The 19,909-nt window shown below is 34.9% G+C and overlaps 1 protein-coding gene across 3 annotated transcripts; it reads left to right on the top strand.

Moving 5' to 3' along the window:
- The first annotated feature begins 1,777 nt into the window (after positions 1 to 1,777).
- Positions 1,778 to 19,362, top strand: NS1 (Class II aminoacyl-tRNA and biotin synthetases superfamily protein). Of its 3 annotated transcripts, none has more exons than XM_086455352.1 (15): positions 1,778 to 2,283; positions 3,186 to 3,254; positions 4,406 to 4,516; positions 5,735 to 5,839; positions 6,260 to 6,397; positions 6,969 to 7,049; positions 7,736 to 7,813; positions 7,911 to 7,979; positions 8,118 to 8,192; positions 8,293 to 8,376; positions 8,470 to 8,556; positions 10,790 to 10,885; positions 10,974 to 11,048; positions 12,582 to 12,708; positions 16,748 to 17,082. In XM_086455352.1, the coding sequence occupies exons 1-15, from the start codon at positions 1,819 to 1,821 to the stop codon at positions 16,789 to 16,791; spliced, it is 1,704 nt and encodes a 567-aa protein (XP_086311478.1). In that variant the 5' UTR covers positions 1,778 to 1,818; the 3' UTR covers positions 16,792 to 17,082. The 3 variants fall into 3 exon arrangements, with proteins under 3 accessions (XP_086311478.1, XP_086311476.1, XP_086311475.1); XM_086455350.1 differs by having other exon boundaries at positions 16,745 to 17,082; XM_086455349.1 differs by lacking the exon at positions 16,748 to 17,082 and adding an exon at positions 18,997 to 19,362 and having other exon boundaries at positions 1,780 to 2,283.
- Positions 19,363 to 19,909: the final 547 nt, after the last annotated feature.

The following is a 19,909-nucleotide window of genomic DNA, read 5'->3' as shown; positions in this document are numbered from 1 at the left end:
ACTTGTAGATTTTTACTAAAGACCAAAACATCTTTTTTGTTTGATCTCACTTTTTGAGAATGACATTCTTGGGTTTTTTCAAGAAAGTTAACTCTTCAATTAAGCTGGAGTATTGGGTATTGGAGCTTACGAAAAACCACCATGTGTCCTCTTTTGGATAGAGGTATAAGACCATGGGCTTAAAATGAGCTTGTCATTAGATTTTGATTTTGGACTTAGGTTATAGACTCAAGATGATCTATGTTTAGATATTTGAATTAGGTTTGAATGTGACCTTGATATTGGATTAGACTATGGATAATGAATTAATTAATGGAAATTGGATATGAAATTGAGAAGTGAGTATGAAATTAGGTCGAAAATGGATTATGGAGTTGGATGAGGTTGGACTAGGGATAATGTTTGAGCATGTAAATTAATATAAAGTAATGCATCTGTGCCTTTATGCATGAAGAAATATGTCAAGTGACAACTATTATACAAGTGGGTCCGTTGAAGGGATTTGGACTTTTAATCAAAATCATTTGAGATTTTTGAAAATTTATAATGGATTTGTGCAAATGAGAGTGTTTACACATCTCATGAATACTTTATCATGCTTCCATCTTCTAATGTTTTTTTTTTCAAAATGACTAAGTAAAAATGTGTAACTATCTTAGTTTGAAGAAAATGGGATGCCTAACACTTTTCTTGTTCTTTAATCGAAGTCTCTTATTTAGATTCTTACAAGATCATACCATTACCCATTAGTGAATCACTACAAATAAAACTTTTATCTTTAATTTTTTCAGTTCTCATTCATAACCATTTCCAAATAAAAAAATAAATGGTGATGACTTCAAACTTAAACGGTAACGTGATTTTCCTTAGTTGAAAATCACATTACTACAATTGAGATCTATTATTCCATGTGTTTGGTGATTATATGAGATACCCCAACGTTTTCAAATTGATGTCATATTCCTTAATCTTGGCATTTCATGAGAAACTAATGAAATTGATTTAATCACCCTCCTCATCAATCTTTGATCGAAATCCATGTACTTTTATTCTCAAAATCAGTTATCTTCAACATCTTGGATAAAAATTTGTATCTATCTTCAACTTTGAAAATCTATCTCAATCAACCTCAAAATCTCAAGAATAAGATAAAAATTGGAAGAGTGAAAATTATGACTTTTCGGGTAGAGAAATAAAGGGTTGTCCATAATATAATAAAATGAGGTATGAGGTTGAAAACGATGTATTGAAGTTAGAAATAATCTACTGTAAACATTGAATAGCTTGAGGATGACAATTTGTAATGAGAAAAATCAAGATTTCTCTATTAGTAATTGAAGATGAGGGTATTTAAATCATTTTCTTCTAGTGTTCGAGAGTAGACTGAGGCCAAGGGGCATATCCTCAGTTTGAAAACACAAGCGTAGTTCAAATATTCACCAAAACATGGAGGGGCAAAATTTTCAGTAGCCATAGATTTTATTTTTTATTTTTAAAGGTACTAGCCTCTAGATTTGAGTCTCACTCACAGTGTTCGAATCGAAACCACCAATGATTGTCTGACTTGAAATTTTCACTCGGTTGATGTGGCAAGTGCACAGAACCATGGATCTTTTCCCATTTGTATCCCGAAGAAAATATCTATGATTGTGTGCCCTTGCCACTGCCACGTCGACCGAGTGAAAATTTGGAGTCCGTAAATAACGGCTCAATCGAAACACATCAAATATGATGTGCCACGTTGACACCTAAACGACTATAAAACGGTTCCACTGGTGGGCGCAGAGAGAGATAACACCGTAACAGCAGCCAAGACGAATGGCTTCTGCTTTAGCTCCAGCTTCTTCTTCTCTTCGCTTCTGTCCCAACTCAGCCGCTCGTTTTCTCTCCATCTACAGAACCAGAAACCCTAAAAACCCTCTCTCAAGATTCAAAAACATAACAAACAATTCTATTTTCCCGCCATTTCTTCATAGACACCCTCGTTTCTCCCACCAACTTTCCCGCGCTCGTACAACATTCTATGTTTCTAATCAGAGATGTTTCTGTAGTTCAATCTCTGGAGCTCTCTCACCTGGTGAGGCAGTCGAGAAGGCGAAACCTGAAGTGTTCGAAAAGCCCAATGTTGAAACTGGAACAAAAGTTAGGGAATTTCGAAAGCGGTTGAGGATCCTTGATGTTAAGAGAGGGCCCGATGAAGGGTTGGATCGATTAGGGCAGAATCTCACCTTGAGAGGTTGGGTTCGAACACTTAGAGCGCAGGCCAGCGTTACGTTTCTCGAGGTTGTAATTCGCTCTCTTATCAAATTTGTTTCTTTTTCCCCGCAATTTGTTCGAAATAATGTAGTTAGCTCTGATTTTTGCTTACATTTTTAGTACATTTTGGAAGGGAAGGAATTGGGGCACCCTTGTTTCTGATAATTGGGCTCCCTTTCTTGGTGAAAAGATGAAATTGCCTTTATTTCCTTGGCAAAGAACCGTGGTTTTAAAATTCATCCGAGAAAGAGATATCTTTCAATCAGAATCATCCCTCATATTGACTTGTTTGAGATCCTTATGACTCGTCCCATATTTTGAGAATATTGGTCAATTTAATAAAACTCGTTGAATAAGAGTTTTTTGGTAAATTATTAAAATTTTAATGATTAAAATATTTATTCTTTAAATAGAAATACGATCTTGTGACTGAGGATATTCTGATCCACCTAGTTTAATAAAAAAAATTACAATAATTTGAATATAAACATTTTTTAATAAATAAATCTAAACCGAGTTAAATGGTTTATCTCGTCCGAGATTAGATGAATCGGCTAGTCAACTTAGTATTGGTTTTTTGTATTTTTTAGTAAATAATTAATTTTCAATTATTTAAATATTTATATTTATTATCTAAATAGAAATACGATCTTGTGACTGAGCATATTCTTATCCACCTAATTTAATAAAACATTGTAATAATTTAAATACAAATGTGTATTAATAACTAAATTTAAACAGAGCCAAATGGTTTTTCTCATCCGAGATGAGATGAATCGGGCTAGTCAACTTGGTTTTGGAACAAAGGCCAACAATCAAACTTTGCATTTGATAAGGGCAAATATGTCTTTCGATGAGGAGGGGTTCTCCAGTTATCAAAAGCAGGGGTGCACTCATCACTTCCCATTTTTTTTATTTTATAAATTCAGGTTAATGATGGTTCATGTCTTTCCAACATGCAATGTGTCATAAACTCAGATGCTGAAGGCTATGATCAGGTATTTTCTTGAAGGTACACATGTTCTTCATAAATTGTGATTTGTATATGTTAAATTGAATTCTAGATTGTTTAAATTGAATGTGCCATCTGGTGAGATTAAATTTTTATATTTTTTGTGAAGTGAGTGAGTTAGCGGTTAGTAATTTGTCAGTGAAGGCGGGTTTTGAACCCCTTTCGTGGCATCAACACTCATAGACATTAACCAACTTAGCATGCTGAAAACTTCAAAAAGGGAGAAAACAGGAAAAAAAATTCTTACTTGGTTTATCTATATAATCTATACAGGATATTTTTTTTTTTGAATGTGTGATGAGTGCTTAGTTTACTGGTCACAAGTAGATGAAGCTAAAAAGCCAAAAAATTCAACATTTTTCAATCATAAAATATTCTCTTTTAAGGATTCATTATGTTTTTGACTAAGTGTTCTGTACTTTGGTGTGCATTTCCTGCCATAAACTTCTTACTCGATTAACTGGACCTTTTTTGAAGACACTTGATAGTTCTACTGCATGACCTTGGGATGAAATATTCTGATCTAATGCATGTACCGCTAATGTTTGTAAAAAATGCATTTCAGTGTAGAAAAATAGGATAATCTTAGAATATTTATATACCATCTAATCCGTCGAAGAATTTCTGAAACAGTAGTGAACAATGTTTTTCTCATTCCCGAGTGTCGTACGATGCCCACTTATATTGGTTTTATTGTTGAAGTTAGTTGTTTTCCTTCCATTCCATTGATATAGCTACCGGAGGCAATGCATTTTATTCACATAGCTCCTCTTCTTTTATATTAATGTCGGGTTGGTGACAATAAGGGTTATTTCTTCGTAAGAACCTTTTTCAGGTGTTGAAGGAGGGTTAAAGGTCTTTAAAAAAAAAAGAAAGATAAAACAAAGGGCTTTGAAGATTCTTCTTAAATAAAATTATTTACCATGTAACTTGAAATGACCATGAAGAAATATTGGTACTGGGTACTTATAAAAAAAAAAGAAATAAATATTGGTACTGGGTATTGTGTATTATATATGTAGGAGTAGCTGTTTATGGTTTGCTACTTTGCTCATATGCGATAGTATCACTTTTAGTAATCCCTTGTTCTCTTGTTGGGCATAAAATCTCCTGAGAAAAAATTGCTGGTTGTTCTAGGTGGAATCTGGCTTCATCACAACTGGTGCATCTGTGTCGGTAGAAGGGGTTCTAGTTAGTAGTCAAGGATCCAAGCAAAAAGTTGAACTGAAGGTTGAAAAAATCATTACGGTAAGGAACTTATGGCTTTCGTGTTTGGCACTTGGACATTAGTTCACGGTTATTATTATTTGTTTCTACTGATATATTATCTGTACAATGTTAATGGTCAGTCACAGATGCTTATGTAGGAATTATTATTATGTTGAAGCTTGCAACTGATAGACGTACTAACTGCAAGAAAGAAATTGGGGCTTGGAGCCTTGGACCCATAGCTTGGTAGACTTGTTGTAATGCAACTTTGATTTTGTGGGTTCAGAACCAGCTTACCTATAAATTTTTTTGTAAGAAACAAATAATATTAGCTAGTATTCTTTGCATGCTATGCATGTATCTCTATTTACAAGTGTGTGAAAAAGCATTCAATGCAGGTGCTAGTCTTATATTTATATATACACCTGAATTATGTGTTAATCTTTTCAACATTTACATAATTGGAAGTTACTGTGGCAAATCTCTTACGATGGATAGAGAGATTAAAGAGAATGTTTCCCATAAAATTAGACTAAGATGGTTAAACTGGAGTATGATTTTCAAGTGCTTATGTGTTCGACATTTCCCAAAATTTAAAGGAAGATAGTATAAGATGATGATAAGATCAGCCATGCTTTATTGAGTTGAATGCTGAGTAATCAAGAAATATGTTCATGGATTGAGTGTAATAGAGGTGAGGATGTTGACATAAATGAGTAGAAATGTTACGAGAGAAAAAATTAGAAATTGAATGAATTAGTGAAGATGTAGGATGCTATTAGGAGCAGTTCCAATTGGTGATAAACTAAGGGAATGGTGATTGGGATGGTTTAGTCATGTGCAACGAAGACTAATAACAACTCAAATCAGCTCAAATCAGAAGGAATGTGCAAGTTGAATGGCTTAAAAGATTGAGTGGAAGACCAAAATGATGTGGGAACAAGATTCGTTTAGCTGACCCTAGTTGTTTCAGATAAGGCTTTGATGAGGATAATGATGATTGATGGTACATGATTGTTTGGTCAAAGCTTTCTTTGTCAGGATCGACGAAGTGTTGTTCTTCATTTCTCAAAGTTTTTTATTTTTTTAGAATGGAAAACTAAACAAAAAGGCAAATGCATAAATTAAGAATAACTCCTTAAATGAAAGAAAAATCTTGCACATGTTGAGACACAGAGACATTTTTCTTGAGTTTCTTGCATGCTGCTACTTTTTGTGAGACAACTTTGCTTATACCCTCTTTATCCTCTCTCATAGATTGGAAGGAGTGACCCTTCTTTTCCCATTCAAAAGAAAAGAGTGAGCAGAGAATTTTTGAGAACCAAAGCTCATCTTCGTCCCCGAACAAACACATTTGGCGCGGTATGCTTCTGTTTCTTGTTAAGTGTCATAATGTTGGAGATATCATGTTTTATTTCTTATCAATTACAAAAATATTTGTTTTTAAGTTGTGACACTTCACACGAGTTTGCTTTAAATAATAAATTGTTCATTTGAAGCTCTCATCAACCATTAGTTTGATACATCTTATTTTCAGATCCCCTTATGTTATACTGTTATTCTTGTGAGACATTGCCTGCTATTTTCCTTGCTTTAGCTGCAAATTGGTTTTGGCCTACAAATACTACACATGGCATGTAGACGATGTTGCAACTTTTACTTGTTTAAACGCTGATATTGCTTTCCAATTTGCTGATGAACTTGACAATAGTTTGGTACCTTGTGTTCTTCCTCTTTTGGAGAATAATATGGATCATTTATGTTTGTTCAAGCTGGTTTAAGGTTGCAAGAGTGAGGAATGCTTTGGCATATGCTACTCACAAGTTTTTTCAAGAAAATGGGTTTGTTTGGGTTTCAAGCCCAATTATTACTGCTTCGGATTGTGAAGGAGCTGGTGAACAGTTCTGTGTGACTACTTTGGTATGTTCCCTACCTCTTCCCCAGTTTATTTCTTTGTTGTATTTAATGTTTGATCATTCGTTATTTATTGTTTTTATTGGGCCCTTACCTCGTGTGTCCATTCCCCGAGTTGTGCGATCGTGTGAGTTGACGATTCTCGGGAGGGGGAGTTTCTTCTTGCATTTCTGTTAAGGGTGCTTGTTGTTACCCAAGATAAGAATTGCCAAGTCGCACCATTTAGCTATACCAATTACCAAACACATCGAAATCAATCAAATTGCATAATGCAAACGTTGGCCATAAGAATCTCACTTGCTCGCGCCTGCTGCCACTCTCTTTTAAATAATCCAAGTCTTCTTTCACCCGCTCCTTTTATTCTTGCTTATTTTTCCATGCTAGAATCACTTTTGAATGCATGTTTCATAGCATTCTAATCATTTCGATCCTTGGGGGAAGCTGAGTAATGGGTTTACAATACTATATGAGAAGCTGCAAAATTAGTGCACCCTGAGCCATCTTCTATGTTTGTTGTTTGTATCACCAGTGGTTTACTATTTCTTTATGCTTCTTATGGCTTTGGTTCATTTGGCAGATTCCAAGTTCCCGAGAAGCTATGGATTCATCAGTCAGTACTATTCCTACAACTAAGGATGGTTTAATTGATTGGTCACAGGTGAATCTGCATTTCAATTTAAGTTTTGCCCTTTCTATTCCATCCAAAAACTGCATATTTTTTGCTATTTGTGCAAGTCAAGTTACAAGATTGCAGATAACTATCTGAATCTTGATTTAACCTATCTCATTGATCTTATAATTAGATAGAAATTGCTTTGGAAACTTCTAGTGATCATGTAGAGGAATGAATGGTTGTTGCTTGATATTGAACATCAGATAGCAAACAAAACTATGCCCGTAAACGTTTTGCTAATATATATGTTACCATCCCCCAAATGAGAAATATAAAGATGAATTTTTCTGTGTCTTGATAGGAAATAAGAAAGATTTTTTTCATATTACCTATGAAAAGTGTATTATCTATGGAGTATTGAAGGAAACATGAAATGTTTGTCTCTCCTAAACATCAAGATCCCCTGATGCTGACACAATTATTCAATTTAATATTTTTGTCCACGAGTCTGGTTGTTCGTCAAAGTAGACAGTTTGATGATGGCCAGATTCCATTGTAGTCCTGCATATGGCATAGCCGATCCTAGAGGGAATACTTCTAGTAGATAAAGAGAACACTTGCACTTGTGCTGAGAACTTGGGCTTATAGCAGCCACCATGTTAATTTTCATTGTTTAGTTAAAGTATTCTTGAACACCTATTGATGCTATTTCTCATTCCATCTTGTGCCAGGATTTTTTTGGGAAACCAGCATTCTTGACAGTCTCTGGCCAACTTAATGCTGAGACTTACGCTTCTGCACTTTCTGATGTATATATCTCTCCCTGAGCTGTTTAACGGATTGTCTGATACTATGACTTGGTCCTGTTTTATAATGTGCCTGACTAAATTATGTTATTGATATCAGGTATACACATTCGGTCCAACTTTTCGAGCGGAAAATTCGAATACTTCCAGGCATTTAGCAGAATTCTGGGTAATTCTTTAACTGTTTTTTTTAAATTTATTCTGGTTCAATTTTCAATCTTGTTTTCCTCTTCTATTTGTTGAGCTTCACGGTTGCTTTCATATCTGAACAGAATATCTAACCAGTCTTTTTTTCCCGTATTGCAAGATGATTGAACCGGAACTTGCTTTTGCCGATCTGAATGATGACATGGCATGTGCAACTGCCTATCTCCAGTACGTAGTAGGTTACTTTTCTCATCTATAGTCCATCCAATACTGTACTATACTGCTTTCTTTAGTTTTGTACATGGTGTAATGTTATATACTCTCTTGAATGGCAGGTGAGGTACATCCTTGAGAACTGTAAAGAGGACATGGATTTCTTCAATTCTTGGATTGAGAAAGGAATTATCGATAGATTGAGTGTATGAGCTCTCTGGTTCATTTACAATACTATTGATGGATTTCTATTTTCCAGCTCATATTGAAGCATTGTCTTTCCCCCCTTTATCTATCAGGATGTAGCTGAGAAAGACTTTGTCCAGTTGACTTACACTGATGCTATCGAACTTCTTTTGAGAGCAAAGAAGAAATTTGAATTCCCGGTATTGCATATTCTTTCATTGTGAAACCTTAGAATTGAATTTTGGTGGTAAATTCAAGTCATCTTGATTCTATCATGGCATGTTAACATCTATAATGCTAGAAACATGGTCGGTATGGTGAATGGTGAATGGTGATTAAGAAAGACTTGATGGATATTGTCGTTAGTGTTACAAGAGTGTTATAGGCTTTTATGCAAACTGAGTTAGATGGAATCAACACCATATTTTGCCTTAAGGACTTCCTTCCATAAACTTCGACTTTCCTCCCCAAATCTCCATAACCATTTCCCTAAACGAGCCTAACTCATCTTTCCGAGTTTTTGAATGCCAAGGCTTCTGTTGTTCTAAAGCAGACAAATCTGACTCCACTTAATAAGACAGAGTTTCCTATTTTCATCCTTGTCATTCCATAAGAAATCACGGATCATTTTTTCAATTCACAACTCGACTTCTAGGGATAGAAACAGAGATAAGAAATGAATCGGGATACTGGGCATAGTGAATTTTCCTATTATGTCAGTAATACTGAAATGAAGAGTATTAAAAGAGATGATTTAAGAGCCAAAGCAGAGTGGGAAGGACCTGGATAGTCTCTGGACTAGCATATGTTCGAGGGAATTTCTAGTGGTCTGCACGTAATACTGAAATGAAGAGTATTAAAAGAGATGATTTAAGAGCCAAAGCAGAGTGGAAAGGACCGGGATAGTCTCTGGACTAGCATATGTTCGAGGGAATTTCTAGTGGTCTGCACCAATAAGACACAGTCTTGCCATGTGAGTAGATGACTCAGAGTTTGTTTTGCAACCAAGTAGTAGATGTATGCCGCAGTAATCCGTACCATACTTTTGGAGTTAAGGATAATGCCTTCTTCAGGAGTCACATCTTTCATAAAAGATAGAGAAAAGGGAAGTCGAAAGTACAAAGAAACTGTATGAAAGACATTCCTCGCCTGTCTCCTTCCACAGGCAATCTCCAAGATGAACAATTGCAAGCTCATCTCGTTTTGTTCTGTTTAGATTTAGCATAAAATTGCAACGTAGGGTTAGGATTAGGTGACAATTCTTATTTAACAATCCAGTTGACAACCATTTGTCTTATACAGTTAGAAGTTTTGGAATAGGCTATTTTTTGTGAGGATAAAAAATCAGCCCATTCTGAAACTTCTAACCCCTTTAAAAGTTATTTACTTAATGGTAAAAATTGAGGGTTGATGAGTTCCTTTTCCATGTGTCTACGAATCCCTACCCATACATATAATATATATGAGATTGGGTTGCATGGACTGAAGGACCACTTATCTAGATGGACCACATAGTCACGTTAGCACCCAGAAAAATGATTGAGTGCCATTTATAAAGCACAAAATTTTAAGAACTGTTAAAAGAAGACATTTTTTCTCCATTGGATTTGGATTTATATTTGAGAGTTTAGTGGCTGTCCATTTTCAAAGTCTTTGATAAGTTGAACAAAAGTTTATTTATTTATTTCTTTATTTTCGATAGGTCTTTTAGTACCTAATCTAGACCATTAACTCTAGAGAGCTAAGGTGCGCCACTGGGGCAACGTGCCCCAAATGAGGACACGGTCCAGTCTTTACATGGTCCTTCAGCCCATGTGGTGGTTACTTAATTTTTTTTATTTTTGATATTGGTTTATACATATATATATATATATATATATATATATAATCTTATTTATGTAAAATTTTGTGTATTTGAGTGTTGTGCCTTATGCTTCAAGGCTCTAGCCAGTTGCGTGCTTTGCCTTGTGCCTCAATCTTTGAAAACATTGTGTAAAACCATTCTCATAGGTTTTTTGAATGTGCTTCCGTTTCATTGGTTACTTCGTCTCAAGGTCATTCTCTATCAACTGCTATCCTCTTATTCAGGTGCAGTTCACGACTAGGGAACTACTTTTATATATATAAGCTTTTAAAGTATACTATTTTCATATTATCAATGGAAAAATTCGATAGAGTACCACTTTTAAATCATAGTAAAATTTAAACCTTGAGGCGGCATTGGTGGTCCTTTGACAAAACGATGGATAAAAATTGATAGTAATGGTTGATACCAATCTGAGTTCTTTGGAGAAAGTTACCAATATTATGTAGAAAATAAAGCATATGTGCTGGATACACATCAATTCTATATTTATTGAATTTTATGATATGTGGCTTCGAACTAAAATTTACTGACCATTTATTTTTCTATGGATGCTGCACAATTGATAGGTAAAATGGGGGTGTGATTTGCAGAGTGAGCATGAACGGTACATAAGCGAAGTTGCCTTTGTCGGCAGCCCTGTAATAATTAGGGACTATCCGAAGGTATCTTTAATCTCTAACCCTTTTATGCTGAGATGGCTTCAATGTGCTTGAACCTATATCTAAAGTTTCCGAAATCGACACTTTCTAGGAAATAAAAGCATTCTACATGCGGCAAAATGAGGATGGGAAGACTGTGGCAGCCATGGATCTGTTGGTTCCTCGGGTAACACAGGGATTTCTTGTTCTGTTTTTCCATTCCTTTAGTCTACTCTATGGCATTGGGATTTGTAAACATTTGGAAAACTTACTTCTAAAATCACAAGTGTTCAAAGGGCCTACATGGAGATGAGGCAAAGTGAATTTTTTTTTTGTGGTGAGGATGATCTTAGCCCATTATGATATTTCTAATTTCTAACCTTGTAAAAAGTGGTTGACAAGTAGAATGACTATGAACCTTACGTTTTCACTATTAACTTGAATCCCACTTTTGATGGGTTTTAAAGGCTTCACAAGTGGGCAGTTTTTTGTGAAGGTTATCCTCGCTTAAAACCAGCCCTTGACCCATGTCTTTGTGGGCCAAATGAGGGTGTGTGACTTTAGTTGAACTTTTCAGATGGTTACCGATCCTAATGTGTATTGTCATGATTGGTAGATGTTTGGAAAGTTGAATGTTCACACATGGCCCTTGGGCCACTTAATGAGTCAATATGTGATACTTGGTAAGGATGAAGTTTTTTTTAACCATACCAAGTGTGGCTTTCAAGTTAAAGGTGAAAATGAATGGTCTGTTATTGTTTAACTTGCAAACCATGCTTTATTTGGCAAGAAATATTGGAATAGGTTGATTCGTTGTGAAGATGATATTTATAATGAGGAGATCATCCTCACCAAAAATCAACCATTGATTCATCACCATTTGTCTGATGGCTATGTGTGACTCATATTTATTGGCCAAAAGTGGTGCCACAAAAGAGCCAATTTTTTCTTCCTCATCAACCCCCTTCCTGGTGTGTCTTTTGTGTGTTAACATAAAAGAACATAAACATAACAGTCATCATTCCACATTGAAATATCACGTTGTTCCTAGTTTGTAAGTTTGGATGCATGAATCTTTGAAGAGAAACCCTTCAGTTAAAGGTTGAAAAATAAATGTGGCAGCAACCCACAGGTTTGATATTTGCAAGTAAAAACTACATTACTTTGGCATGTTTAGTGAAGGAACTTGAGCTGAGTTGGAGGTGTGACAAAATTGAGCCCAAGCTTTGTTTGAGCTTGATAACTTGAAACACCAAAAATAAAGAGAATTTTATGGTTTTTCTGCCTTATTACTTGATATTGTCCATATTAATCAAGTGAGATGATATTGTATATGTAGATATGTATGGTTCCATGTCTTATGTTCTTTAGATACTGTAGTCTGCAGCGTAATCGTCAGTAAGGGCATAATATAGTTTATAACAAGTAGCATAATATAGATTTTCAGAGGTGTTACAGGCTCATATCCTCTTTCTTTTCGTCTTTTAGTACTTCAGTTTCAATCTCAAAATTTAGCTTTATTATTATTATTGTTATTTTTTTTATGGGTAAACTGGACTTGGACCCACAACCTCAAAGTTGCTTTGCAGTTTGTCAAACCAACTGAGCGATGGGTCTAAGCCCTTATTATTGTTGTTATTATTATTATTTGTGCGTGCGTGTGGTGGTAACCTGGTCAAATGCTTTCAATTGGCTTCTAACCAATTCTTTGTTTTATCAGGTTGGTGAGCTCATTGGTGGAAGCCAACGTGAAGAACGCCTCGACCACCTGGAAGCTCGTTTAGATGAGTTAAAGCTAAATAAGGAAAGTTACTGGTGGTACCTAGATATGCGGCGTTTTGGTTCAGGTCAGAGGTCTTTCTTCTTGTTAAGATGATTTACTTCTTTTTTCTTGCTAAGTGTTGCAGTACCTCTATATAGTTGTTACCTCATGTAATTAAATTGTTCTTGTGTTGAGATTAATAATTTTTGTTTTGTTTTATATCATCCATCCATCTTAGAATGATTACATTTGCCTGTCCCCCCCTTCCCAAATGCAAGATGAGGTCTCAGTCAAACTGTTAACGAAAACGATTCTCTGTTAATTGAGATTGTCAAATGTCTAAAATACCCTCATATAACTGTAATTATGAAAATGCCCATCTAACAAAAAACCTAAATCTCTCATTCCCAAACCCTGAGAGATTGATTTCAATCTGACCCTAAATTTGTTCTCAACCTCAACCCTGAATCTCATCATTTGAATCATCAATCATCTCGTTTTCATCCCTAAATTTCATTATTTTAAACCCAACGCCTTTCTTCTTCGATTTAGGATCCTATTGAGCCCTAAATCTCATTGTTTCTCACCTCGTTAGGGTTTAGTTCAATCGTTCTCAACCTCAACCCCAAATGTTATCGTTTTAAACCCACTTTCTTCCATGCCCCCAAATCCTTACACGCATCCCCATGATTAAGTGTAGAATTTCAAGGTGAGATATTTCCCATATGATGATGAACACATACAAAACAACAATTTCTGATAATGATACATATATTGTAGAGGAAACATAACTAAATGTGATACATAAATAGAAGCAACAACTCTTAACTCACAGTTCCCTGTATTTATATTTAACATAAAGAAATATTGGCATGTATTACCAAAAATATACAACATGCTTTCTCAACATAAACCAATTTACTCTATCTATAGATGACACTCACAACACACAAACCTATTGATCCCAAAACTATAGCAATCCTAAAGTTGTTCAACAATTATAGAAACATCCCAAAATTGAGATGATTGGTAGGGCTAGTAACAGGGGAGTTATCCAACATGAAACATACGTTACTAAACATAGTCATAGTTTGTAGATCAATCATACAAATTCATTTATAAATAATGTAGGTTTATTAAAACAATAAATAACTCTAAAAGATCTCAAATAATTATATAATAAAATATATTTAAAATTTGAAATATATCAAAAACACGTCATCAACTCATAATATAACATGCAATGACAGAGTATTATAATAATGAGTTGAGGGTCACAACTGATATGAACATCTTAGTCAATATACGATTGATCTAACATTTTATCGGTGTAGAACCTCACCATTAGTTCATGATTCTAACCAATCTCTATCATATATAGATAGTCAACTTCCCGACTCAAGTTTGCCGTTGACCAAGGCCTTAAGAAATTTACCATTTAACAAACACCATCAAGTGTCTTTTTCACTTAGTGTGAGTCATAGAGAGTCTAGTCCTTTTCATTTGGTACATTCTGATGTATGGGATACTTCATCTACTACTTATTAGGTTTTAAATAGTTTGTTATTTTGTAGATGACTATTAAAGGATGACTTGGTTATTTTTAATGAAGGATCCTTCGGAGTTGTTTAATATATTTTAGCAGTTTTATATGGAAATCCAACCCAATTTGGTATTTATTTATGCATTTTACCTAATAATGCAAAATAATTTTTTCTTATTCGTTGTACTACTTATTTGTAGTCTCACGGTATCATCCATCAATTATCTTGTGTTCGTACCCCTCAACAAACAGGGGTAGCTGAACGTAAAAACTGCCACCTTCTTGAGGTTGCTCATGCCTTAATGTTTCAGATGAAGATTCCCAAATATTATTGGAGTGAGACTGTGTTTACTGCCTGTCATCTTATCAACCATATGCCTACTATTGTCATTAATGATACTTTTCCACATCAAATTTTATTTTCTAATCGTCCTATTTTTCATATTCCTCCTCGTGTTTTTAGGTGTGTTTATTTTTTTCATCACTTGGGTCCTAGTCATGACAAGTTAGATCCCAAGAATTTGAAATGTGTGTTTCTTGGGTATTCTTGTATCCAAAAGGGTTATAAATGTTAGTCCTACATTAGGCAAACACTTTGTCTATGATGATGTTACATTTACTGCACCGCCGGCATCAACTTCTTTGTCATCTGAAAATCCATCTCCACCTCCTGTACCGATACCTCCTTCCATTTAAGTAGTGGATGTTGTTTCATCTTTTAGTGAATTACCTATTGCAAATGTACCCGTTCTCGTGTTACTAGACATCATATCTGTAATTTTGTTTCATATGGTTTATTGTCTTCTTTTATCTCCACTGTTTCTTCTATTTCTATTCCTAAAAATCTCCAAGATGCCTTATCTTGCCTGGGATGAAGGATAACTATGGTTGATGAGATGGATGTTCTATATCATAATGATACTTGGTTTCTAGTTTCTCTTCCTCCTGTGAAACATGTTGGTTGAAGGTGGGTCTATATTGTTAAATTTCATCCTAATGATATAATTGATAGATTGAAAGCTCAATTAGTTGCTAAGGGATATACAAACTTATGGAGTTGACTATGTTGAGACTTTTTCCAATTGCGAAAATTACTTCAGTTCGAGTGTTGATTATCTGATTGATCTTGTATCAGATGTTAAAAATGCCTTCCTATCTGGTGATTTACATGAAGAAGTGTATATGGAGCAACCATCTGGGTTTGTTGCTCAGGGGGAGATTGAGAAAGTGTGTGAGCTTCGGAAATCACTTTATGGTTTGAAGCAACTCCACGGGAATGGTTTGATAAGTTCAATGATGAGGTTCTGCATTTGGGATATACGGTGTTAAACAAATCATTCAATTTTCCATTAGAAAATTTCCATTAGAAAATTTAAAAGGGTTATGTGTTGCTGTTAGTCTATGTTGATGGCATTGTATTCACTGGTAGTGATGTTGATGGGATACATAGGTTGAAGTCTTATCTTCAACAACAATTTCTTACCGAGAACTTGAGAAAATTGAGGTATTTCCTTGGTATTGAGATGATTCGTTCAGGTCATGGTATTAGTTTCTCTCAGAGGAAGTATGTGCTAGATTTGTTTGAAGAGACAAAGTACTTAGGTCGAAATCAGTGAACACTTCCATGGATTAGAAATTGAAACTTATAGTTGAACAAGGAGATGTTTTTGATGATCCCAGCAGATACATGAGGTTAGTTGGAAAGTTGAATTACCTCACCATCACAAGACTAGACGTCTCATATGCGGTTAGTATTGTGAGTCATTTTATGGAAGTACCTATGATGCCATACTGGGTAGTTATTCAACGTATTATGAGGTATCTAAAGGGATCTACGGAACGTGGTTTGTTGTACAAGCCTGATGATCATATTTGGATTGAAGGATGGACGGATGCAAATTGGGCTAGTTCTCCTTCAGATAGGAGGTTTATCACATGTTATTGTACCTTCATATAAAGTAATCTTGTATCATGGAAAAACAAGAAGCTAATAGTGGTGGCTAAGTAAACTGCAAAAGTTGTATATAGAGTCATGTCTTATACGTCTTGTGAACTTATTTGGTTGAGACATTTTCTCTAGGAGATTGGTTTTACTGTAGAGACACATATGAGTCTTCTATGTGATAATCAAACAACCTTGCATATAGCTTCCAATCTGGTGTTTCACGAACAGACGAGCATATTGAGTTGGATTGTCATTTTGTTCGTGAAAAACTTTTAAATGGCGAAATTGCTAACGTATATCAAGTCTAAGGATCAACTTGTTGATCTATTTACTAAGTCATTGGGAAGTGATAGGGTTATTTTTCTGTTTAACAAGGGATTATATGATATATATTCTCCAACTTGAGGGGGAGTGTTAGATATATCAATATTTTATATATGTGTCATAAGGACATATGTGTAATCTCTTTGTTTTCTAGTTTTATCTGTATATATACAACGATTCATAGGGAGAGTCAAGTTCGACACCTCCTACTTCCTCCATTCTTTTCTTCTTTTCTAAACCCTAATGCGATCTTCTACAATTATGTACTTAATCAACAATTAGATTTGTCTCTGAAGTGTTTTTTTTTAGTAGGAGAAGGTGGCATTCTCTCCATTCTTTATGAATATGTGACTTAGCACCACAAAAGGTATTCGAGATGATACACCATGTGCCCCATGTCCTGAACGTACAGAAGATGAACTACGACCTTGGACCCTATGAGAAGAGGTTGAAGCCGGCAGTGTACAAAACTCCCTAGCTGAATATGTTGAAGCCGTAGCTTTAGTGGAGTGGTTAGGATAAATAGTTGTTAGAGGATTGCATGATATAAATATGTTTCTCAATCTACTTTTCATCTGAAATTGTTATAAACATCTTCATCAAATGCCTATCACCTTCAATATTGTATAAAAAATCCTTTTCATTCATATGCTGAATATATGTTATGGTGCCATTAGGGAACTTGCATTGATCTTATGTATTTTTACTGATACCGATATAAGAACACCGATCTACATCGAGTCTAGATATATGCTTTTATTTCCGACCAATATAATCATTACTCCTATATCACTGAATCCTAAAGTCTTGAGGAAATCTGCCTCGGTAGTGAATGATGATGTCAATATTGGGGTGCAAATTGACAACTTAAAAAACTACTGATGATAAGGTTGTTAATGTCACATGAAACACTAGAGTTGTAAAGAAACCTGAGATCCAAATATACACAAATAAAAAAGTAACTCGGCACTATGAAAAAAAGGACACCAAGAAAGAAAAAAACCTATTTTTCTGTTTTATAAAACTAGTAGAGATGTGTTGTACTGGTAGTAAATCCTAATAGGAATTATCCAACTAAATCAACCAAGAAAGAAACCCAAAAAGTTACAAACCCACTACTAAGGTGTATCCAACCAGATCAATCAGACTTGATAATAACAGGGTTAGTGCTTTATCAAAAAAAAAAAGTGTTACTGATTCAAGGAATGAATCAGTCCATATTGAGGATCAAAAAGATCAATCAGATGCAGTAATAGGGTTACTGATCCATCATCTGTGGATCGAATAGATCAATTTGATTGAATGTATGAATCAGAACTTGAGACTAAGGATCAACTAGATTAAACGGATGCAGTGATACAAGTGCAAGGTGGGAGAAACCAACAAATCTCAAATATATAAGTAAAATTCAACCAAGAAAAAGGAAAATTCATTACAATGCAGTGATATTAGTGCAAATTTACAAACCCAATATTTGGTCTAAAAAAAAATCCATTAGGAGAGAGGGTCATACCCATGTGGATTGGGTTTCAACAAACAACTTGACATCTCTGGATGCTTTGAGAATGACGAGATTTAAGGTTCAATAAGATTCTAGATAGAAGAAGGAAGAAGCTGAATTTAAAACGATGACAGTTGACAATCACTGTTAACATATAATTTTTTTCTTTAATGGTTTGACTGGGTCAACAAAAGTCCAGTGGGGAAGACCTCATCTTGAATTTTGCAAGGGGTAACACACTAATATCACTTATTTCGCAGGTTTTGTTTTTTAACTAGAATACCCAATTTAAATTTAAAATTCAACGGTAAAAAATAAATAAATAAATAAATATATATATATATATATATATATATATATATATATATATATATATAGGGTAGCGTTCAATGTTTAACTTTTTGGCAAAACATTTTTCAAAACATGAGTTAGAAGTTTTGGAATGGGCTGATTTTTGGTGAGGATGATCTCTACGTGAGGAGATCATCCTCACCAAAAATCAGCCCATTCCAAAACTTCTAACCCATGTTTACAAGTTGAAAAATCGTGGACCGTCCATTATTTGTAAACTGTTTTTGATGGGGTTAGAAGTTTTGGAATGGGCTGATTTTTGGTGATGATGATCTCCTCATTGTAGAGATCATCCTCACCGAAAATCAGCCCATTCCAAAACTTCTAACTCAAGTTTTGAAAAATGTTTTGCCAAAAAGTTTGCCATTGAACGTGACCCATATATATATATATATATATATATATATGGCATCGGATAAGTTTTTGGATGTCACATGGGTGATGTGGTCACAATTTAGTTCTCCATGCTAAATTGTAATTTATCTATCGAAATTTTGGGTCTTAAAACTGTTATCCCTCTTTGCATGGAATAATCATCTAAATTTTGGGTTTGTATTCTTTTACCTCTTCTTTATCGAAGTTTGTGTATATATATATAGCTAGATTCGACGGTTGAGACTGAAATGGAAGTAGTAACCTTCCCAATGCTAAATTACATACAGAGCTAGTTTGCTAGTACATGACAGTTTTTGATGTTGTGTAACACCAGTTCCTCATGCGGGCTTTGGCTTGGGCTTTGAAAGGCTAGTGCAGTTTGCAACAGGCATAGAGAACATAAGGGATGCAATACCTTTTCCCAGGGCGCCTGGTTCTGCCGAATTTTGATGCCAAACCCTATTTATTGGCTTTAAAGTTATTGAAGAAATTTCTCATTCATGGCACTCAGTACCCATTTCGACTGATTTATACCTCATAATATTCTTTTTTCACTTTTTTTTGGATTATTTACAGTTTTTGTATAAGATTCTTACAAAGTTCCCCTAAAGTTTGAGGGACCCTGTTGGTTGTTTATGGAAGTGATGGTTTTGTTGTTAAATATGGTGTTACAAAAGAAATGAAATAATTATTCTAGATTTATACTTGGTCCTGCATGTGCCTTGATTGGTCGTTCTGGTGATTATGCAGAGGCTCTGCATATGTTTCTTCCCTTTTCTTCAAAGAAACTATAAATGTTGAACAAATTTCATTAAAAAAAGAAGTAAACCAATTGTTAGGACAATTAGTTAATCAGGTGATATTATGTTTTTGAGCACATCTTAGCCTTCCAGCTTCCAATTGACTGCAATAACCTTTTGGATGGACATATATCTTTTGCCCAGACCTGCGAGAGTCCAACTGATTGGCCTGACCGAATGTGGGATGCCTTAACTACCACAAAATCAAGTTTAGAATGTAACAAGTCAACTGGGAATCGGTTCCCAGAAATGAAGGTAAGTGGCGAAGGACAATGTAAGAATTCCAATTTCGAGTCACGAGATATAGAAGCTATATGAAAAGTCAAAATAAACCTGGCAAACGACGTAACATCAATATTATAGCATAGAGGTTTCTAAGATCTCAAATCATTCCTCATAAGTGTCAACTCTCAGCTTTTACTCAAATTCTAGTACTACAGATTTTTG

This window comes from Akebia trifoliata, chromosome 10 (assembly GCF_017979445.1).
Source record: "Akebia trifoliata isolate Shusen 1 chromosome 10, ASM1797944v1, whole genome shotgun sequence".
Taxonomy (NCBI): domain Eukaryota; kingdom Viridiplantae; phylum Streptophyta; class Magnoliopsida; order Ranunculales; family Lardizabalaceae; genus Akebia; species Akebia trifoliata.
This window is presented reverse-complemented; position numbering and strand designations above follow the sequence as displayed.

Bases quoted from the DNA above. Each gene is read 5' to 3' on its own strand.
- NS1 (XM_086455349.1), top strand. From the start codon at position 1,819: ATGGCTTCTGCTTTAGCTCCAGCTTCTTCTTCTCTTCGCTTCTGTCCC. The intron at 5,840-6,259 runs GTATGCTTCTGT...AGCTGGTTTAAG, and splicing joins GAACAAACACATTTGGCGCG to GTTGCAAGAGTGAGGAATGC. The intron at 6,398-6,968 runs GTATGTTCCCTA...TTCATTTGGCAG, and splicing joins AGTTCTGTGTGACTACTTTG to ATTCCAAGTTCCCGAGAAGC.